At 40.1% G+C, this 25,040-nt stretch overlaps 1 protein-coding gene and 1 long non-coding RNA gene across 2 annotated transcripts in view; one reads left to right on the top strand and one right to left on the bottom strand.

The window, feature by feature from the left end:
* Positions 1-24,680, bottom strand: part of Fancl (FA complementation group L) — a 66,955-nt gene extending 42,275 nt beyond the window's left edge. Inside the window, exons 1-5 of the mRNA XM_032916447.1 lie at positions 24,574-24,680; positions 17,579-17,637; positions 15,613-15,673; positions 13,024-13,080; positions 8,966-9,066 (exon numbers count right to left, since the gene is read on the bottom strand). Coding sequence (XP_032772338.1) covers positions 8,966-9,066; positions 13,024-13,080; positions 15,613-15,673; positions 17,579-17,637; positions 24,574-24,669 — 374 coding nt within the window. The 5' untranslated portion in view covers positions 24,670-24,680. The remainder of the gene's footprint in view (positions 1-8,965; positions 9,067-13,023; positions 13,081-15,612; positions 15,674-17,578; positions 17,638-24,573) is intronic.
* LOC116912389 lies at positions 5,552-14,221 on the top strand. Its single transcript, XR_004389454.1, has 3 exons — positions 5,552-5,635; positions 11,177-11,238; positions 14,165-14,221. It is a non-coding gene; the product is annotated as an uncharacterized LOC116912389 (long non-coding RNA).
* Positions 24,681-25,040: the final 360 nt, after the last annotated feature.

Here is a 25,040-nt window from a genome sequence, read left to right as displayed (position 1 = left end):
AAATGATAAATCATATGCTGTCGGGAGGGAACAAAGCATCAGCTCACATCTCTAAGAACTGTTTAATCTATGAATTATGTGGGGACATGTGATTATTAAAATAAATATGTTATCCGACAAATGGTGACTACACATTTCTTCCAAACTTCAATACTTTCCAGTTTACTGTGACAAGACGACCAGATACCGCGATGGTCCTAGGATACATGACCCAAGTATCTAAAGAGCAAAATATTTGGTGCTTTCAAATATAGGATACCCAACACCACAAAGACAGTCCAAACACTCCAATTCTGAACATTTTAATGAGTCACTGAAGTTAAGAGAAACCTATCAGCTCATCTTGGTCAGGGATCATGGATCTTCGTGAGCCAGTGTACCACCCAGAATGACCCAGAGCTTGCGCCACCATCAACAGAAGGAGTTTCTATTGAGAATCTTTTTAGGGAAATTGAACTGAGTAAGGTAACCCAATCACAAAGAAACACACGTGGTATGCACTCACTGATAAGCGGATATGAGCCCAAAAGCTTGAATTACCCAAGATTCAATCCACAGACCACATGAAACTCAAGAAGACGGACAATCAAGGTGTGGATGCTTCAGTCCTTCTTAAAAGGGGGAACAAAAATATTCATAGGAGGAGATATGGAGACAGAGTTTGGAGTGGAGACTGGAAGAATGGCCATTCAGAGCCTGCCCCACTTGGGGATCCAGCCCATATATATACAGCCACCAAATCTAGACAACATTGATGAAGTCAAGAAGTGCATGCTGATAGGAGCCTGATATGGCTGTCTCCTAAGAGGCTCAGCCAGAGCATGACAAGTACAGAAGTGAATGCTAGCAGCAAATCATTGAACTGAGAATGGGGTCCCCATTGGAGGAGTTAGAGAAAGGATTGAAGGAGCTGAAGGGGTTTGCAACCCCATAAGAACAACAATACCAACCAACCAGAGCTCCCAGAGACTAAACCATTACCCACAGATTACACATGGACAGACCCATGGGTCCAGCTGCATATGTAGCAGAGGATGACCTTATTGGGCACCAATGGGAGGAGAAGCTCTTGGTCCTGCCAAGGCTGGACCCCCCTAGTGTAGAGGAATGTTGGGGAGGGGAGGCAGGAAGGGGAGTGGATGGGCAGGGGGAACACTCTTATAGAAGTAGTGGTAGGGAGATGGGATGGGGGCTTATGGATGAGGAAACCAGGAAAGGAAATAACATTTGAAATGTAAATAAAAAGTATCCAAAAAAAAAAAAAAGAAATGGAAACAGGAGCAATCAAATTTAAAGTGAGTAATGAATTCTCTAAGTCACCTCAGTAAATAAGAAAAAGGTAAGTCCCACCCTCTTTTCAATATATGTTTTCCTTTCCAACTTATTCTTGTCCTGATCCTGTGGGATCCAAGTGTCCACTAGAGCTTGATGTGGAGGTTCACGTTTATAATCTAGACACTTGGGAGGCCGAAGCAGGTCAAATGCCTCCACATGTGAGGCTACCTGGCTTACACAGCAAGTGCAGGAACAGCATCAACTATAGAATGAGACAGTATTTTAAAAACGAAATAAATTAAAACGAAGGAATGTTAACTATCTAATTTAAAAACAAAGTAAGGTGTATGTTACCCTCAAAGCAACCTTTCTCTTCTTATCTGATTCCACACTAGCTAATCTACAAGATTATTTATTCAAACATTTGGAAAATACAGGTATTTTAACATAGTGTCAAAATCATTAAGTTTCTGAAATGCATTAAAACAAACAAATTACTGTGTGTACCAGCTCAAAGGATATTTAAACTACTGCTGCCAGCTGCCAAGGAAAGGCCTCAGAGAGTAGCAAGTCTGACATGGACCAACACAGTTCAGGCCTTGACCTTGGATCTACAAGTCCTTGCCTAACTTTATCATGTCCTGGAAGACATAAGACACCTAAGAATTAAGTTACAAAAATACATTTCGTGGGTTTTCTTAATTCACTGAACAGTGCTGGACAAATGCTGACAAAAATCTCACTCCACCCTTCCCATAATCCATTCACACAGCATCTCTACTCCTACAAAGTTCTTCACAAGCAGAAATGGCTATGCTCTAAGTCGCTCACCCTGGTCCCTATAACTAAATTGTGATCTTTCACAATCTAAGCAATGGAATTTAAAGTCTCTCTAATGATAGAGGAGTTTTGTAAATAGACATTTTACTCATGGTAAGATAGATTTGATTAGCTTCAACCTCAGTGTGTACCTATCAGTGAAGACCTAAGGGAGCTTCATTAAACTTTCCATAGCAAAGGTGTCTTGTGGCACAGTTCTAAGCAGCAGAATCCCCAATTTGCCTAAATTCATATACACATTGTATTTATTCTGAGAATTAAATATAAAAAGCAGCACACAACAGGAACAGGCAGTCTTCTATATAGTAAAATTAGCCTAAAGATACATAATTATTGCCTAATGAATGGTATATACAGAAGAATTCACACCCTTATTCTGAGCTTTCACCTCTTATACAAGTTGGAAATTTAGTCCCTTTTCTACCACCTCATAACAATGTGACAATGCAAAGGAAAAGTCAACACTTCCAATGAGTCTCCTAAGACACCAATCCCATGTAAGACTTCACACATTGTACTATTTCCTTTATACCTCCATTGCTTATGGCTGTCATGAAATGCCACAATTACACTCTGAGTATTTATCACAGTTAGAAATGCGTGCTTGCTGCTGTAATCATCTCACTGAAGTCTGACTCTTCCACTAGATCCTAAGTTCCGTGTGGTATTTAAGTTGCCTATGTGCCTTCATTGTTTTAAATCGTGTTCAATACACAATAGCTGGGTTTTAAAAAAAAACTGAATGATTAAAAGCTCTCACTTCCCTATCATCAATGCTTCAATCAATTTTATTATAGAATTCACATCAATCGTGTCAGATCCATTTGGAAACCTGCCTTAAATGCAGAAATATTAAGACCATTGATCAGGGCACAGTAGAACTGATTCTGATGGTGGCAGCTCAGGTGAGCCTGCCCTGAGGGTATGAGTGTGGGAGAGCTGGCCCCACAACCTGTCTGCTGTGAGGCAGCATGGGTGAAGGAGAGGTGCCCTCTCCCCATCCCCCATGCTACCTACAGCAGGAAGGACAGCTGGCCTGGGGCTATGAGAGCAGGAGAGGTGCCCCTGCCCCTTGACTGCTGCATCATTTGGAAGAGCAAGTTCTGCACCTCACCTGAGCAGCACAGTAAAGGTGTCCCTGGACATGGGGGTTGCAGGTGGACATGAGTGCAGGGGGCGTGACTCTGTCTCTTATCTGCTGTGTGGTGGCAAGGACATATGAGAGATGCCCTCCTCCTCTGTTCCATCTGCTTCATCACCTATGGTAAGTTGGAGAGCTGAACCCCGGGGTCATGAGAGTAGTAGAACTGGCCATGTCCCTCACCAGCTGCAACACCTGGGAGAGTGAGCGCTGACCTCACCTGGGCAGCAGGGTAGCGCTGGCCTTGGTTGTGAGTGAGCCGGCCCAAGGGCATGAGAGTGGAAGCGTTGGCAACAGTTGACCAGCTCAGAAACCTATCAAGGCAATACTCAGAGCTTTGACTTGCTCCATCTACATCTACACATCTCAGAACTGCTGGAGGTCGAGAAGGGGCTAGTCTTACAGGTCCAAAACTTCAGGGTCTCCATGACACAGGGCAAAATAGGATGATTGAGAGGAGACCAAGTGAGACTGCAGCATTGATAGAGTATCAGAAGCCAGAGGCTTCATATCAGACCAATGAGACATTGCAATGAACATTTACAAGCAAAGAAGAATGGACAAGAGTATATTGTGGGACATACCATTGCTTCTACTACAAGAATTTTTTTTTTCTTTTTCCCTGTTGAGAGAGAGGTTGTAAACATAGAGGGCAGGTACAAGGGGAGTAGGAGATGAGTGGAATTGACGTGCATGATGTGAAATTCATAAAGAACCAATAAAAAATTAAATAACAACAATAATGAGACAAGCATTTCTGCAAATGCCAAGCCCTGCCTACGTCCTCAACACTAAGACGGTAACATGGAAACATCTGAAAATGAACTTAATGATTTCTCTTTCCTGACCATTTGTACTTAAGAATGACTGACTCTAGGGCTCAAAGGCCAAACGATCTTCATGACTTTAGCTGGAATTGCTATGACAGCATCTTACTATATGTTTTGATCTTCTTCCTCACCATGCTGTTAAGATTAATTGTATTTAAAAGACACATATATTCCTACCAGGAAACAGAGCCCTAAGATATCTAAAGTCAGATTTGATGACTAACCACCAAGGACATCAAGTAGTCCTAAGTCCATCAGGACAGCACATTTAAAGCTATATGTAAAACCCATTTCTGGTTAAAATAGACCACTATGGACCAGAACATTTCTGAACTACTTAATTAAAGTAGCTGGATAAAAGTGGGAGGAAGAGGTGGGTATCAAAGAATTGCAAAGACAGCAAGGATTTTAAGGCCATAAGCACAGGGGGAAAAAATCTAGACAAAGGACCCAGAAAAAAGAGCAGCTATTAAGTGGCCAAAGAAACAACAATAACAAACACAAACAAAGCAAAACAAGAACGAAATCCTTAACAGCCCTTTAAGCTGTAGACTTCCTGAGGACTAGAAGTAATAGGCCTGAAGAGTCAGAATGCAGAAAAGGCATGTCTAGAGAACTCGCTCTAACAGTCCTCCAGCTTACCCTCTGATAAACCCTCAAGCAAATGGTAAAAACAGTGGGAGAAGCTACTGAAAGACAAAGAATATCCAGAGATATAAGAGTAAGAAGAGATTAGCTAGAATTTTGAGCTGGCATGAGATGAAGTCTAAGTGGATTCCCCTAAGATCTCAATGAAGACCCCATGAAGTGTGACTCTTAAAAGCAAAGCAAACAAGAAATGGATTGATTTTACAAAAGGGGGGGAGGTATGTAATTGAGATGAAAACTGGTCTTGTAGATAGAAAAAATTGAGAGTTTAAATCTACCAACGAGGTGAGGGGGATGCCAGCGAATACATTTGGCTCTTGCTTCAAAGAATAATGGGAAGCAATCAGGCCAATCAACTCATGGAAACAACCTCCTTTGAATTCAATCAAGACCTATCAAATCTGCTCCCATTCTATCTGCCTAGCAGAAGAAATCCTGTGGGAGGTGAGGAGTACTACCCCAAGTCTCCAACCCAAGTGATCACACCTTCCAACCCGAGACAAAAGACCACCGCACACCGTGCTGCAGCTAACGTAAGCAAATACTGAAGATCAGACTCCTGGAAGCACTGACCAAGGAGCACTGACTGAGCTGTCTCCAAATTAAGCCACTTCCCAGTTTCCTTTGAAAAAATATTAATGATGTTTTAAGGAAGAAGAAAATGAGGAGGAAGAAGAGCAGGAGGAAAGGAAAGGGGGGAGGAGGCAGAAGGCAGCAAAGACGGAGTTCAAGACAATGAGGAAATGCCACAGAACCAAATATAAAGTCCTGCAGTTTGCTTTTTATGAATCATTAAGTCGAGCAGAGAAAACAATGGCTCTAAAGGAAATGAGAAAACCTAGAGCTGCACAGGAGGAGGAATGGAGATTTCTAGGAGTATGTGACCACTGGGGCCATAAAGGTAGGAGTCTGAGTAGGAAAAAGAAATCAGTAAAATTATAACTTTACTTATTTCATAAATTAGTCTCTAGGTGGGGGTTAGTTTAGGGTTAGGCTTACCCTATGAACACTCGAGGAAAGAGAGTTGCATCCTTTTGTAGCTTTTGTACTGGTTTCATGAAACATGAGGTTTTGAGAGACTCCAAACGGGTAATTTCAGTTACAAAGCAGCGTGTGAGAGTGAGGACGCAACTTAAGAAACCCTACAGGGATGTGGATCAATGTGCTGATATCAGGCACACAGAGGACTGAGCACACTTGGTAACTGGTAACTACTTATCCTTGACTGTGGATAACAAAAACAATAAACTGCCCTATCTAAGAAGGAGGGAGGGAGAGAGAAATTAGAGATAAAGGTTGCTCGAAATTAAGTAGACTTACCTATCGAGTCATCTGACTAGAAAAAAATACACATAAAGAATCAAGATGTATTCTAGCTCACATAATAGACATTGTTAGAAAAGCCTGGTCATTAGAGAATAACTCTGGGTAAACTGTTTCCTACGTGGTTTTGAGGGTTAACGGGGGGGGGGGTTGAAATAATAAAGCTACAACATTATTGTCAATCCTTTGGAACCAAGGATTTAGAACAAGAAAGCAAAGGAGAAAGAGGATGGGAGAGGAAAGAAAAAATTAATAAATAAAGAAAGAAAGAAGGAAGGAAGGGAAGAAAGGAAAAGAAAGAATTGAATCCCTGTTAAACCACACTTAATTAAAAGAAAAGGGAAAATGTACATCGATGGTAAGGAGTTTTTAGAAGGAAAACTTAGTGAATTCTCTAGAGTACGACAGAGGTCAAGGACAAGGACAGCTGGACTCATCCAAACACCTGCCAGTTTTCACGCAGCGCAAGGCGATGCAACAACGAGAGGCTGCAGAGATGACGCACAGCTCGACACTCTTATTTCTAATGGTACTCACACAGAATGTGTGGTCGTCAGAAAAACAAAAGTGGGAAAACAAAAGCTAAAGTAACATTACCAGTGACAGAAATTAGTTTAAAATGACTCTAAAATGGACCAAAAACTGACACTTAAGCTTCTCCTAGCCATTGCTAAAGGGGTTTAACCAATCAATTAACAATTGATAGTATTGGTTAATTGAAAGAGCAGATAATCCAGAGAGCAAAACTTTAAATATAGGGAAAGAAAAACTACCTTTCCTTATTTCTCAAAAAGATTATGTCATGAAATGGAAGGCACCCAACATAACTTTGTGCATCTCATAGGGTAGCCCCACTTAAGATGCCTTAATGCAAATCAGTGACTCCAAAATAATGGTTCTCGGTTCTAAAATCCAATTTAGAAACCTTAATTCTGTTATATACACTTCAACAGTACAGCTATTCTGAAACACTATTACTTACAGCCATGCTTTTAGTAACAGTTGGGTGTGAAGTTGTAATTTTTGGCAAGAGACCAACGTATAAATGTCAAGGCTTGTAGGTACAGATCTACATGCTGTCACTGTTAGCCAGGAAGACAGTGAAGTTAAGAAGCAGTTACAAAAAAATAAGAAATCTAACCTACATGTCTGAAATAATGGCTGGCCCATCTCTACACAGAAGTACAGCAAAAGACTTATGCTCCACTCAAATCCAGTGCTGAAAACAGGAAAAAGATGAGCTGTAGATAAGAGGGGAACCTGTTCTAAGTACGGATTTGTAAGGAACACAGAGAGAGGCTGGACACATGGCAAAGCACCAGAATCTACCTTCTAATAGTAATAAGTGCAACGCACTGTGATTGCAGCTAAAAACAGATTCACATGAAAATCATTTGGGGCACTGTGCGTGTGTGTGTGTGTGTGTGTGTGTGTGTGTGTGTGTGTGTGCTCGCACGCACGCACACACGTGCTCTCAGGTTATGGCATAAGTTTATAAAGGAGAGTATCTTTATTTCATAATTATATTTATATACAGAGAACATTTAACCAAGTATAGTGGTAAGTTCTTTGCGCTTTGCCTTTTCCAGCTACACAACAGCCACAAATTTAGGATCCAGGACCTTGCGTCCCCGTGGGCAGGTTTCATTGAGTCTGTCTTTGTAATTGGTCCTAAGCTTCCACCAGCTTAGCCAGAACACCCTTGTTTCTGAGTTGGCCTGTTAGAAGAAACTTTAAGAAGGCTGGCTCTGGTGGTGTACACCTTTGGTCCCAGCATTTGGAAGGCAGAAGCAGGTGGGTCTCTGTAATTCCTGGACAGCCACGGTTATAGAGGGAGACCCTGTTTCAAATCACCAGAAAGAGAAAGGGAGGGAGAAGGAGGGGAGAAACAGAGAAGGGAGGAAGGGAGGGAGAGAAAGGAAGGAAGAAGGAGAGAAAAACATGAAAGAAATTCAGTAAATGGAAATGTAATTTGTTAAAACCTCATCCATACACCACTGAGAAAAAAGGGCCTGGTAACCTCCCTGATTTTCAGTTGCTAAATTCAATCCTTGGTGTGGACATTTGAAAGATTACATTGTCATTAGAGCTCATAGTTTAAGTTTCTTTATTCATTATTTTCTTCAGGGAAACAAGATGATTTTTCCAAACCTTATTTATGAAGTCTTACTGCTGAAAAGAACAAATGTATTTAAAATACACGTGGATATTTAAATTTAGGAAAGCGAAACTGAATAACGGCCAAATGTTGCTATGTACATAATTACAAACATACTAAAAACAATGCAATTTTCCATTTTGATTCATGTTTATTAATATTACATTTTAGTGTATATATAAATATATATATGGCTTGTAGGTATATGTACATGTGTGTACATGTGCATGTGGAAGCCAGATGTTTATGCTATATTTTTTCTTCAATAGCTCTCAAACTTACTTATTGACGAAGAGGTGCTCCTTTGTGGTCAAAGGTCAGCAATTAGGCTGGGTTAGTTGACAAACTTGTTCCATGTGGACTAACCTACCCACTTAGCCCTTCCACCGTTCTCACACTTACACAGCAAACGCTCTACCCAGCAAACACAAACCCAGCCCTGAGCATTACTCTTAAACATGGAACATGTCAGTCACAACACCATTTTGAGCCTAATGATAAATCTTGTGTGCATAAAATTCCATACTTTCAAATCACATGTAGCTTTCCAGGCTAATATTTCCCAACGCTTCTGTCCTAAGTGAGAGCAAGCATCAACCAGGATCAAATACTCAACAATAAAAGAAAACATTGGATCATCTCTACCAACCAAAATCAGCTACAAAACCAAGCTGCAACAACTAGAAATATATTAAGCTACACTCTGTGAAAGTAAGGCATTTCTAAAATACATTTCTTAAATAGACATACTTATCCCAGCCAATGGCTCCTATCTCAGTAAGAAGGTCTTTGCAGAAACTGCAAGAAGGTGGTTGCACATATAACTCTTGTTTTTTCTTTAAAGCTGCTTCCTGTTGAAAGAAAAATATTTTAATTGGCTATGGAATTAACAAGAGTTATTAACTAATTACAAAAAGATTCATAATACTCTCATTGCCTAACAGAAATGCTCACTATGTTTCATACTGATGTTCTGTTTTGTTGTATTGTTCAAAGATAGTGGACAACAACAGTCAAAGTTAGAGTCTCCGTGGAATAACCTAGGGACGCTGAAAAACAGGCCCCAGAAAGATTAACACACATTTCAGACAGGTTTTACAGAGGCTAAACACTGCCTTTAACATTTCCTACTTAAGACAACTTGGACTCGTTGGTTTGAAATAAAATAATCCACCTCAGAAAGGTCTTCTCAGAGTCAATGTTCTCAATAATTACAAATTCACATGCTCTGGTTATGACTAAAAAAGTGCCACAGAAAGTTAAAAGCATCCTGAAGAGGTTCCAGGGCGAGTGACTTCATGTGAGTCCCACTCTCAGGGCTGTCACTGTCAGAGAGAACACAGCCTCAGAGACAAGCTAACCATCCACACAGTTTTAGGAACATGATCCTAAACAGTATTGAAATCATCAACTTTGTGTACAACTTCTGAAGAAAGGCAGGCTACAGGATCTCATCTGTATTCAGAAACACTGGCCAAATGAACAATGCAATACTGTAAACCAAGAATAAGTGAGAGGGTGTTACTTAGCCTAAATTAATAAATGTTTCTTGAAAATTAAATGACTAACAGAGTCAAAACTTACAATCCAAATTATTTTAGTTTAAATTAATAAATGCTTATTGACAATTACATGATCAACAGTGCCATAATTTACAATCCAATAGTTACTTGTAGTAATAAGAGTTTAATGGGTACAGCCTTGTTCTGGTTCCCATGTTCTTCTATTTGCATATTAAACAATAACCAGGACAAAATTTCCTAGTCTTTCTCTAATATCAAGGGGATATGAAACAATTGTTTCTTTACCTTACTCTTTTAAAGTTCCTATACTATGTTCTTAGATGTAGCTAGTAAGTTTGATCATCTTTATTAGGGTTTATAAATTCATAAATCAAAATGTAAATTTAGAAGCTGATCCTAAATAATTTTGACTCCAAGCATTTCATCAGTGATGTGCCTCAAAGAGTTGCTGTGAGGATAAAATATAGACTCAGAAGAAAGATGTAACAACTAAGTCTCCAGTAGATACCGTCTTACGCTATACAAAGTCTCAAAGGAACTACAAAATAAGAAATACACAAAATATCAAAATGCATTCAGTTGTCAGCAGCAATATTGGTATTGTGGTGTTGATAGAAACAAAGATAAGAGAAGCTTCCCACGTCAAGCACAACCGCTGTAGTTTGGATCTGAGGTATCTCTCAAAAAGCTCATGTGCTTAAGGCCTGGTCCCCAGGGAAAGACACTGTGAGCTCTGGAATTGGTCAGTCCCCTAATGAGTTCAGAGCCCTATAGGTCACAGAAGCTGCCAGGCCATGTGACCTGAGTGGAAACGCAAACCAAGGTTTCTCTCGCAGTTTCTCAGGTGTCTTATCACAGAGACAAAAACTTAGTCAGCACCATAACCAAAACAAATAATTGGTAAAGAAGTAGGTAAATGTAATGAGAAGCCAGCATTTTACAGTAAAGAGAGGAGCATGAGCGCAAAGAAAAATCAATAACGAGAATGGGAATACTGTTATGAACACAGGATTATTTTCCGTAGCTCTGTCTGCTGAACAGAACGAGCAGCAGAAACAGCAATGAGTACTGCAGTTTGTAGATCATAGTATCCAACGCCCCTTCCTATGGTAATAATGATTATTATTACGACAAATAAATCCTACAGATTTACAGAGTGGCTGATTATGGTTCTAGAGGAGATGAATAAGCATGTCTGGAGAAGCTGGCATCACAAAGCAGGAAGATTAGGTGATATTAAAAGACCACGGGAGGCAATAGAGAGCATTCTGAACTGACCAAAAATAGGACACTTTCAGCATCAGAAAGAAAATGACTGTAATGGATTAAAGCTAATCAACCTTATAAAACTCATGAGTTAATAATGATTCTTAGAAACATATTAGTTCCCTGTGGTAGTTGCTAACACTAACTCATTATAATAAAAATTGTTTTTTAGAGAAAAGAAGCATTTACCCTGTTGCTCTAGCATAAGCTATGCCTCACAGTAACTGAATAATGGTGAGGCTTCTTAATTCAGGTTAATCCAAATAATAGTTTTCTTTTCTTTTCCTCGCCATTTGTGGTACTGTCCTTTGACAACACGTTTCACAAGCTGTGAGATTTTATCCTGTATCACAAAATGTAAAATACAACTAATGAGAAAAAAATCCTTCAAAAATGCCAGTGGACAGAGAAGGATCAGCAGTGGATGATAAAACGCCTAGGTGGCCAGCTGACAGGACATTGTGGCAGACGCATCTAAAACTATAGACCAACCTTCACGACCTGAAGAACAAGCAGACATTATACAACCCCTACAGTGATACAGTAAGAAGTACAAAGCACCAAGTACTCATACAAAGAAAGAAATGTGCTGAGTTCTGACTGGCGGATTACAGAAAAAGTACAAACCCACAATTATCCTTTACCTGAATTGCCTGGGAAATGCTTAGGATCTTAATTTTTCAGGTTTTAGATTAGTTACATGTGCACAGTAAGTAAGATACCTTTCAGGTGGAACAAAAACTGAACCATAAGATTCATATTTTATTCTTTATTCGCATAGCTTGAAGGAAATTTTAAACTATCATTAGCAAGTCTCTGCAGGACACAAAGTCTCGCTCTGTGACATCTGCCATTTGTATGCTCAAAATGCTTTGGATGTGAAACGTTTTTGTCTGGAGGTGATGGAGATTGGACCCTTAGGAGAGGGGGTTGAAAGATTTTAAGAATGGCTAACATTCACTTTGCAATGAGAGAACTCTCACAAGGCATGTGACTTGTTATGTCCAACAAGTAAAGGACACGAAATAGGATGATCAACAGGAAAGAGTGAGACAGCATCCATTAAAGCTCCCATCAGCATCCAAGCCACCCGATCTCAAGAGTGGGACTCCTCAGCCTAATAAGAGCAAAGTATCTGTAAGGATATCTCGACGTCCATGGGGGCTATAATTACATATTCAAAGTCACTACTGGTGCCTTTTTCTTCCCATCATGGTGTACATATGTGTTCATGGTGTGGGTTGGAAGCACATGTGCTATAGCGAACACGTGAGCTTCAAGGGATGACTTCGTGGGGTCATCTTCAGAGCTGTGGGAGCGCTGGAGCTGACCTCAGGGGCCAGGCTGCGCACCAAGTGCCAGGACCTAAACGTCATGCCGCCAGTCCCAATACTCAATAGGCAGGAAGCACTCAGCTAAAAATATATAAACCGATGAATTTATAAAGGAGTTGACAGAATCTTCAGGATTTCTTGCAGTTCAACTACTACACTATCCTCCCAAAATGTTAGGGAAGGAAGATACTCCTCAAAGGCTGAGGTTAGGTTACAGAATTGGGGTATTCACTGCAATTACCTCACTTTCTTTATGTTGCCAAAGCCCTTTAGGACTCTGTATCTGTATGAAGAATTACTTATATGCTACTTAATTAAGTGCCCACCCACTTCATGCAAGCAAGAAATCTGACTTGAATCTCCATCAGCCATACAAGAAGGCCAGATGAAAGCATACCCCATAACCCAGGTCTGGTTAGCTAAAGGCAGGAAGAGCTGTGGGGCGCAATGGTTGGCCAAGTTATCTGAATCAACAGTCTTCGTATCAGTGAGGCACACCATCTCGATAAGGTGTAACACAATCCACAATTGACAATTATGACTGCATACACATAGACTCATGTGCATACACATAAAACATCAATACATAGATAAATACCACTAAAACGCTTCAGAAAAGACTTATTAGATAGAATAAGTGTCAGAAACAATACTTGTTAGATAGAATAAGTGTGAGAAAACTTACCAAAATGATCTTCAACTCCATCATGAAGCTCATTAGATCAGGAGAGTGCTTCATTCTCTAAATTAAAACATTTTCAGATAATAACACATGAAATGGACGCTCTACTCATTGAAACTGAAATGAATGTAGACATCTAAATCTGAAAGTTATTAATTAGTGAACATTTGTTATTGCGTCTATTCCTGCCAACTTCAATTTGAAAGGGTAACTAAACCTTCTGCCTTTGTTTTCTATTGTGATAAACACCATGACCAAGAGCAACGTGGGGAGGAGAGGGTTTGTTTCAGCTAATGGCTGGAGTCCATCTTCAAGGAACTCCAGGCAAGAGCTGAAGGTGGAGATCACAGAGGAACACTGCTCACAGCCCTGCTCGCCATGGCCTGCTCAGCTTGCTTTCTTATACCATCCAGGACCACCTGCCCAGAGGCGGTGCCATCCACAGTGGGTAGAGCACTCATTCATCAAGAAAATGCCCCACCGACTTGCCTCCAGGTCATTTGATGAAGCAATTTCTCAATGGAGATGCCTCTTCCCTATAATTGTATCAATCAAGTTGAATACAATTAACCAGGCCTACCCTACCTGGGTGAAATGTGGTGACTCATGGAAGACTTCATTTAAACCTGTGCACGTGACTCTACTCCTTCACTGAAAGACCTACCACAGGGAGGCAAGCTTTATTTTAGAAGGAGGAGGAAGCAGGGCAAAGAGATGCAATTGAAAAGAGGAACATAAAACATAAAGTTGTAAATTGGATTTACTAGATTTTTTTGAATTAGCTAAATTTATTAATAATAGAATATGCATTGCTTCTAGACCTTTAAAATCATGGATGCCATCCCTTCAAAACTCACTCATCCTAATTCAAAAAGAGAAACATTATAATAAATATATAAGAGAAACTATTATAATAAATGATAAAAATGAATAGCTTATAAAACAGAATGAAAATTTCAGAGAGCTGGTGTTCCATTGTTCAAAAATATTTTATTCTTAAAATAGCTATAGAATAAATGGTTACATCTTAGAATGCTTGAAAAAAAACTGCCTGCTTTTTGTTTCTCTTTTACACTTTGATGCATTTCCATAGCCACATACTGCTCTGCACACAGCTAAATGCAAATTTGTTCCATGTTTTCAGAGAGGAAATCCAGGGCCTAAGCTACCTGTCCAGCATACGAAAGCAAACCATTCCCAGGACATGGTGGGCCATACGCCTATGGAGTCCATCTTACCCCACAGCTGCCTCTACACTGAACAACCTGCGTCCATGCCCTGAGACCCATATTCCAGCAGCCACACCCAGCTCAGCACCAGGTTTGATCATCAGTGGTGATTGGAATGAATCTACGCCCACAGGGCCTTTGCTTAAGGTGCTGCTGTCAGAATAGAGCATCACAACTGTGGCAAGCTTGGCCTGGCTTTTCAACAAGCCTGACAATTTAGCTACTGTCTTTTATTAAAAAAGGTTGGTTGACTGCTTAGATTGCATTTACTGATAAGAGAAAAATTGTAACTCTAAACTGAATCTGGGAATAGAACAAAAAAGAAAAAGAAAAGAATGAGGGCTTTCCCTGACCAGCTGGAAGGAGGAGGAGGTACCCAGTGGTACCTTCAGGCCTCTACCTTCTGAATAAGCACAGGGAAGGGGACCTACTGTCCCACTGTTTGCTTAGTGCCTAGGAACAAACTTCTCAGGCTACTCAATGAGTCGTTCTTAAACTTTCAAGTACAGTGTCCGTTAGTCACAAGGATAGGGAGCAGGGTAAGGAGAGGACAGACACAGCCTCAACGTTCCATTACAGCGGTGCTGAGTTAGACAACTAGCACAAGAGCTCACATTCAGCCCTGCACTTGTCTCTGCCTCAGTAATGCGTTATGGAGAGTGAGCGTCCTGGTCAGTCACCACACATAATTTATCTTTAACACACAATCAATACAGAACATCAGGAAAACCACAGAAAGGAAAAGACCATCCAAAGAAGTGCACTTCTACCGACATATATTTTTCTGCAAGAGACAGTCTGTTATTTTCATGTATTTCAGGAATAGTTTCTTTTACAATGTTTCTATTATCTTTAAGAAATTCTCAGCTAGGGTATACAGCAAGTACTAAGAATAACTAAGTTAATGCCGCCTGTCTAGCTATCTTCTTAGCCACCCTCAGCTCCTATCATTATGAAAGGTGACATTGGCCTAAGCAACTTCCTTTTGTCCTTTCCTGATCAAAATCTACATCTACAAACCCCATTATTGCCAAACACAACCTAGGTCTTACATTCCTATCATTGTTCTTCAAGTTCAAGAGAGAAGTCACACAGGAAATACTGCATAGGGCACGATGCATACGGAGCGGGTGATGTTTGAAAACCTAAAATCTCAAGGCTACAAATCCATTTCAAACCTCAACATTGCCTCTCGATCTGCTGAGGGTTCCAGAAACCATTTTATGTCATGTGTCATATTAAAACTCTTGAAACTTACCAAACTCAGCAACTAACAAACCCCTTGTTTACAAACCAGGGCTTTAAGGAGTAAATTTAGAAATCTCTACTCCCATTGGAAGCTTAGGATTTTTAACAGACTTACCTGTTGGACTACTTGATGATATTCATTAAGTATATTTTTCAGCTGCCAGCTACACAGTAATCTAAAATTTTAACAGGAAAATAGTTTATTCATTGTTTGCTATTACAAGGAGAAAATGTCTTTGAATGCTAACAAACATGTACGTACAATCGAAAGAATCACATAAGCATGGTCCTGATAAGTAAATAAAAACATTAACCACTCATAAGCTGAAAGTCTCATCTTCAAACTGTCACTATAAATTTTACTTCAAACATAAATAAGTGCTCTCAGTGAGCAGCAGAATAATAATGCATCCTTGCTAAACTATAACATAGCCAAATAAAAATATCCATTGAACTAAATTCTTCATCACAATAGGCAGATATAATACACAGTTTGGATCATAATATATCAAATTGACACGTGAAAAAGTCTGTGGTACAACATATCTTCCAAATTCCAGATTAATATAATTGAACAGGTATTTTTACTTATATAGGTAACAATGAGTTCATCGTCCCCAGCTCACCTCAACTCTGCACACAATACTGGGAGGTCAGTAACTACTTAAAAGAAGTGACTTTAGTTATCTAAATGTAGAAATCTTAATTTGGGGCTGCTGGGATGGTCCAGTAGTTAAGACTTGCTTTTTCAAAGCATCCATATTAGATTCCCAGGACACATATGGCAACTCATAACTGTTCATAACTTTAGTTCCAGGGGAATCAGTGCTGTCATTTAGTCTCTGTGGGCAACAGACTTAACTGTAGTTCACAGACATATGCACAAATACAACATTCACATACATAAAACAAAACAATAACAACAACAGCAACGACAACATCAACAACAACAAACTCAGTAGGCCGGGCATGGTGGGGAACACCCATCATTGCCAACACTTGGGAGTCAGAGGCAGGGATCTCTAAGTTGGAGGTCAACTTAATCTTTACAGCATTCCAGGACAGCCAGAGCTACATGAGAGACTCTCTCTCAAGAACCCATGAATGAATGAATGAATGAATGAATGAATGTGAATGAATGAATAGATGAAGAAATGAATAAGTGAATAAATAAATTAAGTGAGTAAGGAAGTAAGTCTGGGTTTCCCAAACCACTTCCTTTCTAGCCCACCCCATCCGTCCACTCTTGTGTTAAGTTCATTCCCACCACACTTCCTCTGTTAGTAGCATAGCGGTTTTCCATTTGTTCCTCCATTGGGAGGTTCTTGGCTTCCATTCGTTGTTACTGGTCTTTTACTAATTATACCTTTACTGTGGCATATCCAAGTTTATCTCCTCAAAGAATTGAACTGTTTAATACATATTATCTGCAAAATTCCATGACTCTTCCTTCGGTATCCACCTATCTTTTCAACAAGTTCCAATCTTCGATTTCCTTTTTAGTCACTCATTCCCTTCAAACCCAATGCCACCTCTCCCTGTGCTCCATCATAAAATCCTGTGCTTCTCACAAACTGTTCTGCTCTCCTTCACTTTACTCTTAGACACCGAAGAGAGAACTGAGGTGTGCGGTGACACTGACATCTCCAGCCCTAGCTTCTGAGGAGCTGGTCCTTGCCCACATCGATTTTACTCTGAACACTCAGAACAAGGCAATTGAATGGTTCTTCACAAATTACTAAATTATTCATGTGCAGTAAACATCAGTGGGAAGCTAGAAGTAGAGTGGGGGGCAAGCGTTCTAACCATCTCCGTTGCCCCTTGAATCTCCAGTCAGAACTTGTTAGGGAAGTATATACAGTTGTTACTGCTTTCAACAAAAACAAACAGAGAAAGTTTGTGTTAACTGTGAAAAGTCACAGGGTGGTGTTCATAAAGACAAGCTGGTTTGGAAGAACCAAAATGTGTTGGGGATATTGGAACTATGCTGATAAACACTTCAGGCAAAACTGCAGCCAGCAGGATCATGGCTTCTCCAGTCCCGGGGCCACTCACACTTGCACAAGCAAACGGTGCCTTACCTCGCCTTCTTCAGCTGCAGGTCTTTGGGCAGTTCTATCCTGAGGTGGAAATCCCGTCCCTGTGAAAAGGAAAAGTGCAAACTCCTTCTTTCACTGAATGCTGAAAAGCTAAAGTCACACAAACATATTTCCCTATATTTATAAAGGATATCGAATTTAGATAAACTTTTTATACTTAAAGTATAAAGAAGGAAAAGTAATAATTCAAAATTCTATGTTGTAAACTTTACAACTACTAGGAAACCACACATTAAGACGGGAGCATGATTTTCAAAGAAAAAGACAAAAAAAAAAATACGAAAATGTTAGCAAACATAAAGAAATTTATTTCTTAAAGTATAAACTCACCAAAAAAAGGCTACTCAGTTTTCAAAATTGCAACTTTCTAAATTGTAATAAAATAAAAATATATTGTTATGTAATCTAGGTTTTTAGATAAAACAGAAATCATGTTAAAGCCTGGAAGGATGTCTCAGTAGGTAAGCACGCTTGCTCCACAACTGTGGAGAATGATTCCAGCACCCATATCCAAAGCCTGCAACCCCAGTGCTGTGTACAGTGAAGGCGGGGGAATGGTCTCCAGCCTAGATCCAAGATTAAGAGACTTTGTCTCAAAACAGCAAAGAATGATGGAGCAGGACAGCCAAAGTCCCCTGCAACCTACACCTTCATGAACATGCACACCCACACAAACATATACACATTGAAGCAGGTATATCCACCTGTGTGTGCACATGTGCATGTACACTGGAACAATTTCATATAGTGAACCTTCAATAAATAAAGTAAGTAATATATTAATTTTGTAAATCTAAATATTTGGTAGTTATACAAATTTTACTCAAGAGTCTACGGAAAGGAAAGAGTGTTCTCTGGAAACACACTCAGCTTCACTTTCTTTCAAAAGTGAATGTGTAAACAGTCTAAACTCCATAGCTTACATAAGGTGATACATGTGAAATCTGAGCAAAAATAAGCAGGAAAAGACAAACAGAAATGTAATCTTTTACTCCAACAATATAAAATGAAAAGAGTAATAAAATTCTTGGAAAACAATTACTATGTGGAATTTTAGCAGACTCCCTCAAAGCACATTCCAAACCAGAGGAACACAATTAAATGCACCCCATAACCTTTACTTTCATGGTAATATCACAGTTCTGACTTTCATTACATTTAAATGTCCTTTAAAAAAATGAAACAAAATGTACTACTGACCTTTTCAAAAGGTCAAGTAACAATAATTCACTATTTCATTAAAGCACTAAAAGGTATTATGTAGTAACTTTAGCCTAACTTCATAGATACCTCACACATAGTGTAAGAATGGTAAGAAATTCACCATGTGCATGAAAACAGAAAAGCAATTCTACTTTACCTGAAAGAATAAATGCAAAGTTCCATTTCTGGGAAATCCAGTCAGTGTAAAAGGCCAAGTGTCATAAATGGGCCAAGAAAATTACAAACTTAGCATGTCTGTAGTTGAAGTATCTGAACAGTATTATTCTTTCTCAGAAAGCAGATTTTTCCAGCTTCCATATAACAAAAGTACTAAGAGTGTCTAAACCTGAATGTCCTGACATATCCTCCCCCCAAAACTGGAGTGATTAATAATATGAGCAAAAAAAAAAAAATACTGTGTTTGCAACCAGAAGTCAGAGAACACAATAAATCTGTAATTAATCATAGCAGGGATGAAAATCACTTTTGAGTAGAACTCACTCTGGGCTCCAAGAGCAATGAGAGTCAAAAGTGTTATTTTTAAAAGTCACAGAAGAAAGAATGCATGCAGAAGGACTAACAGAGACGGGAGAAGGGAGCAAGCAGTGACAATAAGGCAGAGATTTAATATGACCACAAGTCAGGGAGAGGCTGGGGATGATGGCCATGGCCATTACCCTTGGCACTCACTAAGATCCTACAGGGCAATGCTGAGTTGGAGGTTTTCCTGGACCTCACAATGAGATACTAATTTTACAAAGGCAAAAGGAAAGAGTCAAGGAGATATCTAAAGACATTTCAGAGCAGCAAAAGATTGGGCAGGAACACCCCTTGGAAACTGCACGTTAGAAAGAAAATAATGACTGTGGGAAACTTAAGCTTTTATGACAGATATAAAACCCTACCTCAAACCCTCCCCCAAATAAATCATTAAATAAACTGCATTTTCCTCTACCAACAGAAGAGGGTATTCTTGAATCAGAAATTTCACAAACTATCAAGCAGCAAAACACTCACACACCCAAAGGTCTTTGGCCCCAGTCCAAAGAAGCTGTGACACAAAGACAGAGCATGAGAAACAGAAGGTAGAGCTGGAGCCCAGGAGAGCAGAACCCAGAAACACACCAACTATACACAGACCACAACATCAGGAGGTGAACGTTTCAAGACTGGGTTGTCTAAACACCGAGAGCAGAGACTGAAAGAAGCTATGACCGTATTGACTAAACTCAGAAAGAAAATAAAACAAGTCAGAATGACATTAAGATGAGAGAATGACTTTAAGCATGACAAGGAAGAATGGAGCGACACTGTGGAGTATTAGTGTGGTTGGAACAGTACCAGAGAAAGCCCAATACACGTGCAATAGGAGACCCTGAAAGGAGATAGTAGAAAAGGGTATTTATAATCACAGCCCAACTTCACTTTTCTGGAAATTCTCACACTAAAATGGACATGAAACAAAGGACTCATGATGGATGATTCAGTGGATAAAGGAACTTGCCATGAAGGCTGAGTTCAATCCTTGTCTCATGGAAGGAGTGAACCATCGTCCTCTTACCCTCTGACCTCCAGATTACACACTCACGTGCACATACGCACATAAGATAAGGCAACTTTTTAAGTAAGGAAAAAATAAATTGGGTTTTAAGGGAAATACCAAAAGCTAGGAGATATAGATTATGTAAAGCAGTCTTGCTTTGGAAGGAGGAGCTGACGGATGAAGAAGCCATGGCGTCACACACAGTAGAACATGTTCTGCCACAGAACTAACAGCCAGGTTTAGTCTACAAAGCAAGCATTCAGCTCACTCAATGCTGATGAAGTTCAACCGGCCAAAGTGGAACTCCTTTGTAATATAAAACCCACCAAATACAGTACCCAGAAAAGTGTCGTTTCACTGGTACAGCCAAATTAAGCTCTGCACACGTTTAACAAAAATAAAAGAAAACCTTAAAACAGTTGGACTCTAGCAAGCGCCAAAGGCCCTGGGTTGGTCCCCAACTCGAAAAAAAAGAAAAAAAAAAAAAAAAAAAAAAAAAACAGTTGGACTCTCCTCAAGTAATTTAACTACCATTTACAAAAACAAAAACAAAAACAAAAAAAAACAAAAACAAAAAAAAAACCATCCACAGTGGCATCCATTTGACATTTAAAGAAGAAAACTATGGCCCATAATGGGGAGATAAGTCAAGAGACATGTATATAAAAACAGAGTGTATTATAGAATCCAAGGGAAATTAGCTGCCACCTTATGAAGGTGCTCATGCACATTATGATCTGAGACCTCTAGTCAATATATGCGTAGGGAATGTTGAAAGCAAAGCTCTACCCCTATTTAACTTTTAAACAGTCAAAGTCCTCGCAAGAGTCTTTATTGGAAGTTCACGAGAGTCCCTTTTCAGGACTCACCAACCAAGATGCTTCCAAATTCCTGATTTGGGGAAACAGATAATTCCTGTGTTTCAAGGCTTAGAAAGGTGAAGCAGCGAGAGGTAACCAGTACAAGAAGCATCATCACAGACTCAAGGGGCGTTAACTGCAAGGCCAACAGGGTCTGGGGAGTTATCTCAGTGGATAAATAACTTGCCCTGAAAACCCAAGGACTGAAGGTGGGATCCGAAACCCTAAATAAAAGCTCCATTCTGGGCAGGCAAAGACAAAGCATTTCAGCTGCCGTGTTCAGCAAGAACCCTACCTTAATAAGTAATGTGAAAAGCTATTGAGGCAAACATCCAATGTAAACCTATGAACTCCTACACACACACACACACACACACACACACACACACACACACACACACACACACACACACAAGAAAGAGAAAAAGAGAAGAAAAGAACAGAAAAAGGGAAATAGCACAAATAACTTTGTAAGCCAATATATTCAGAAACCTAGATAAAATTAGCTCCTTGGTACATACTAGCAAAGCTCACTCAAGACAAAAGTGCTGAATAACATACAACACACTTTCCCTCTATTCACAAATGATTCATTCACATAAAAACTGATTGTCAAGGCACCAAGTTCCAGAAGCCGATTTTTAATAAACAATGCTAATTGTGGTGCAACAAAACTAATAAGTTCTAACAAAGACTGAAAGCTGGAAACTTAGAAATGTTTCTATTTAACACCTGAATGAGGAACTACAAGTAGAAATTATATAAGCTCCAGAAACCAGTGACGAGACAGAAGCATCTACAGAATCCTTTTAAAATAGCAAGATGAGGGAAACTCAACACCAAAGGTGACACTTTAGAAGCACAGAAACTGAAAGTGTGCTGTCTCTGGCTGATTTGGGACAGTGCAAACAAAATAAAGGAAGCAACACTCACAATCACATGTCAAAAGAAGGAAGATGGGAAAGCTATTCCTTATACAAAGGGCTATTCACAGATAGAAAGGCAAGATGGTGTTAGAAAAGGCTTCAGGGATTTGGCACCAATCACTTTTATTTAGCTATTTAAGCCAAGAGTCCAGTATTGAAAAGCTGCAATATATAAAACCCACAGAGTCGCACAGACAAACCTCAAATGGAACGTGGGAGTCTTGTGAAAGAGTTGGGGGAAGGAATGAGGGACTTGGAAGGGGCAGGGTCTCAGGGACCCACAGATCCAACTAAGCTGGACCCTTGCACGGCTTCCTGAGACTGAACCACCAACCAAAGAGTATACATGGGCTGGACCTAGGCCCCCATACACACATCTATAAAAAAGTGCAGCTTGGACTTCTTGTGGGTCCCCCGACAACTGGAATGAGGGCTGTCTCTGCCTCTGTTGCCAGTCTGTGGCTCCTGTTCCTCTAACTGGGCTGCGTCGTGGGACCTCAGTGGGAAAAGATGTGGCTAGTCCTGCAATGGCTTCAGGTGCACAGTGGGTTGGTTGGGGAGGGGGAATCTCCCCTTCCTCAGAGGAGAAGGAAGAGAGCTAGGGGGCGGGGCTATGTGAAGGGGGAATGGGGAGATTGATCAGGATGTAAAGTGGATAAATAAATGTATAAATGGAAAAAAAGGAACTAAAGAAGAAATAAAAACAAAAATAAATAAATAAAAACTAAAATAAATAAATAAAATCTGCAGTATATAGGTGAATGTGTAATGACCCAAAGAACCTCACCAAAAAAGTACTTGTTTCAAAAGAAAATCTGGCAGAAGTCACACTAACCTGGTAACTGGCATTATTAACATCAACCGTGGGAGTAGCAGAATTAATATCAACTTTGACTTTATGTGCCCTGAAGGGAACACAGCATGGTGCCCCTGCCCAAATACATTACCAGAATTTAGTGGTTAAAAAAAAAAAATCAAACCTAATAAGCTGAACTCTAAAAACTAAAAGTTCAAGTTAATAAAAACACAGTCTAAGAACTGCTCCAAAATAAAGAGATAATTAAATACTCCATGAAAATTTACATCAGATAGAAGTTTTAGTAACTGTACTGAGGTTAGGTTTGAGTGAACCCTTGCTTTATGAAATGAGTGCTAATTATTTAGAGATAAAGCATCAAGAAATGTGTCTATGATTTAATCTCAAAGGTCAGGAAAGTGTGTGCAAAGGACCAACCAAAACCACACTCAGGACAAAACCAGTTGTGCTGGAGAGCTTTGAGACAATGCTTAGGACGTAAAGAGATGCTTAAGGAATAAAAAAATTAGAAATTACCTACATCAAAGGTTAATTTGTTTCCATTCAAATCTGATGGCTATAGTTGTTTTGTAAAGGGCTATGGAGATACAGACAAGTGATGTAAAACCTTTGCTTCTGCCCGTCCTGTGCAACACTTGCCTGGTATGGGAATGGCTGTGGTTCAATCCCCAGCACAGAGATGCATATGTGTGACAGATATGCACATGTACACACACAATACACACACACACACACACACACACACACACACACACACACACACACACACACTTGAACTTTTCTGCAAGTTTCTGTAAAAGTGAAAAACATTTTGACTGGAATTTCAACAGTTAATCAAGAAGTGACAGCTAATTCGTTTCCTTCTAGGATAATAAATTTTAGCCATTCCTTGAAAGTTCACACGGTTTGAAAACCCCTAAGAAAGCCCTCGCTTCCTGTGTGTATATTCACCACACAGCATTTTCTTAACTCCCAGTAATGCTTAGGGACAAGTTTTACTGTGAAGAAAACTTGATAACTGCTCTGTATTCTAGAGATTGCTACTTCAACACACATGGAAGTTAATGACTCCTGTCACTAAAGGGCAAGTTACATGCAGCTGAGTTTAAATTCAAAGGAAAAGTCCATACTCAAAATCTTAAATTACTGTAATTTGTTTTACCATGGGGGTGGGGGTGGAGTGAGATTTTTTTAAACAGCCTGAGTTTCGGAGGTAACTAATGCCATCATAGTCAAGGTATTTAGCCTCTCTAAATTTCCCAGGATTTGATTTCAGCTATAAAATGATGAGTTTTGGATTTTTCTGTTTATATAGGTTCAGCTTAATAGTGGGCCCTGGGTGCTTTGTAAATTTCAAAATCGTGAGTGCAATAACATATGTCGCTATTCTGTGTGATGAACTCTGGTTGAGACCTACAGAACTGCATCTCCCACCACCAGCCAAGCAAAGTCAAGTCGCCAGGTCCTCCCTGTGTCGCGCGGCAACGCCACCCAGGAACCGCGCATGCGCAGAATATCGGCGCTGCTTTCCAATCTCCGCCGCGCTCGCCCAGCCGGCCAGAGACGCCGCGGCCAACCTGCGCTACGAGTGACAGGCTCTTGCCCGAGAGAACGACCCCGCAGGGTACCTGAGCCGAAATGAAGCCCTCATACACAGTTTTCTCCAGATTCTGAGGAAGCAGCAGCGGGAAATGGCGCAACAGGTTTGCTTCCGTGTCCGCCATGGCGCGCAGGAATGGCCGCCGCACATGCGCAGTCTGCAGAGGGACGGTGAGGAAACCCACGTTGGCGGGAAGTCTGGAGACCCAGAAGTGGCGGGTACCGCTACCTTGACCTGTACAATTCATCTGAGCCAACTGGTCCCCTTAGAAGCCGGTAAAGGAAGATCACTCGCAAGTCCGCAGGTCTGATTAATCAGGATTATTCTGACCTTGACTATCAAAAATAAAACCAACAAAATCCTCTTCTTGATTTTATTGAAGATTGCTGCAACTCCAAAGCTGACTTTCCTCCCCTGACAGAGCTTTTACAGTGTGCCCATAGTCCTGTCTTTACCCTGAACCTGACCCATCACCTCTCCTGTTCTTGTGTTTGC

This window comes from Rattus rattus, chromosome 11, assembly GCF_011064425.1.
Source record: "Rattus rattus isolate New Zealand chromosome 11, Rrattus_CSIRO_v1, whole genome shotgun sequence".
NCBI lineage: Eukaryota > Metazoa > Chordata > Mammalia > Rodentia > Muridae > Rattus > Rattus rattus.
The sequence above is the reverse complement of the archived record's forward strand: the minus strand, read 5'-3'. Positions and strand labels throughout refer to the sequence as shown.